Source organism: Nannospalax galili, unplaced genomic scaffold (assembly GCF_000622305.1).
Source record: "Nannospalax galili isolate Female #2095 unplaced genomic scaffold, S.galili_v1.0 scaffold1096, whole genome shotgun sequence".
NCBI lineage: Eukaryota > Metazoa > Chordata > Mammalia > Rodentia > Spalacidae > Nannospalax > Nannospalax galili.
Window position 1 is genome coordinate 1848461 of NW_008338289.1, and position 1580 is coordinate 1850040.

The following is a 1580-nucleotide window of genomic DNA, read 5'->3' on the forward strand; positions in this document are numbered from 1 at the left end:
AAAGCAGAGAAAATTTATAATAATAAAAAAAAAAGAGGCAGAAGATAGGGAGAATGCGAGAGACAAGAGGCAAAATAAGGAATTAAGCAGAATCCTGGCCACAGTAGTAAGAAAGAAAGACGAGGGCAGAGTAGAGAGGAAGGGAGATTGAGGGCGTGTCCAACTAGGGTCAGACCAGTGTGCCTACCGCAAGGAAAAAGGACACTGGGCAAAGGACTGTACCAAGAGAAAGAAGAAACAAAGGAAAGACAGAGCTGAAATCCTTAACCTTGATTAGGAAGGTCGGGGCCAGGAACCCCCACCCCGCCCAGGGATGGGAGGATGAGGATCAGAGACCGACAGCACGTTCCCCGACGTTGCACAGCACGCCCCCGGCCTGACCTTCGTCTCCACCCCTCCGCTCTGTCCCCTGTCCAGAGTCATCATGGCCTTCTGCCCTCAGTTGGCGCTTTTACTTTGGAAAAACTACATTTATCGCAGGAGACAGCCGATCCAGCTACTCGAGGAACTGCTGTGGCCCCTGTTCCTGTTCTTCATCCTGGTGGCCATTCATCACTCGCACCCCCCAGTAGAGCACCACGACAAGCCACTGCCATCTGCAGGCACGGTGCCCTGGCTCCAAGGACTGATCTGACTTTGCACAGGAGCTGCTGACCCTGCCCAGCCTGATGGAGCTCCGAGGTCTGCTGCGGAGGCCCAAAGGGATAGCTGGGCCCCTAGAGCTGATGTCAGAAGCCCCGTGCAGTGACAAGGGGCCTAGCAGCCCAGGTGGCCTCTCCCTCAATTGGTATGACGCCAGCCAACTAAGCGACTTCCTGGAGCCTGAGCTGGTGCCTACCCTGCCTGATAGCAGCCTCAGCCCTGCCTGCTCTGAGTTAATGGGAGCACTGGATGACCACCCACTATCACACCAAACTGGAGGAGCCGGAGCATTGACTAGAAGACATCTTTCCTCGATTCGGGATGCCTCAGGTAATAGGGTCAGATAACGGACCGGCCTTCGTCTCCCAGGTAAGTCAGAAAGTGGCCAGGTTGTTGGGAATTGATTGGAAATTACATTGTGCTTACAGACCCCAGAGGTCAGGCCAGGTAGAAAGAATGAATAGGACAATTAAAGAGGCTCTAACTAAATTTTCGCTAGCAACTGGCACTAAAGACTGGGTGACTCTACTGCCCTTGGCATTATACCGGGCCAGGAACACTCCTGGGCCCAGTGGGTTAACTCCGTTTGAAATCCTGTATGGGACCCCTCCCCCTGCAGTTTCCTTCTTAGACCCGGATATCTCTAACTTTGTTGATTCACCTTCCCTCTTTGCTCACCTGAAGGCACTCCAGCTGGCTCACCAGGAAATCTGGAAGCCCCTAGCTGCAGCCTATCAGGATGCTATTGACACTCCTATTGCACCCCACCCCTTCCAGCCCGGGGACGCTGTCTGGGTCCGGAGGCATCAGACTCGGAGCCTAGAACCACGCTGGAAAGGACCATACACCGTCCTCCTCACCACACCTACAGCTCTTAAGGTCCACGCCTCCCACGTTAAGGCAGCCAATCCAGCTCACCAAGAACTCTCAAGAGAAGG

The 1580-nt window shown here is 54.1% G+C and overlaps 1 protein-coding gene across 1 annotated transcript; it reads left to right on the plus strand.

Annotated features, from left to right (window-relative positions):
- Positions 1-638: 638 nt before the first annotated feature.
- Positions 639-1578, plus strand: LOC115070375 (the record flags this gene model as incomplete). Its single annotated transcript, XM_029563500.1, has 1 exon — positions 639-1578. A coding segment is annotated over exon 1 (615 nt), but the record flags the coding sequence as incomplete, so codon positions are not given.
- Between the last annotated feature and the right edge of the window lie 2 nt (positions 1579-1580).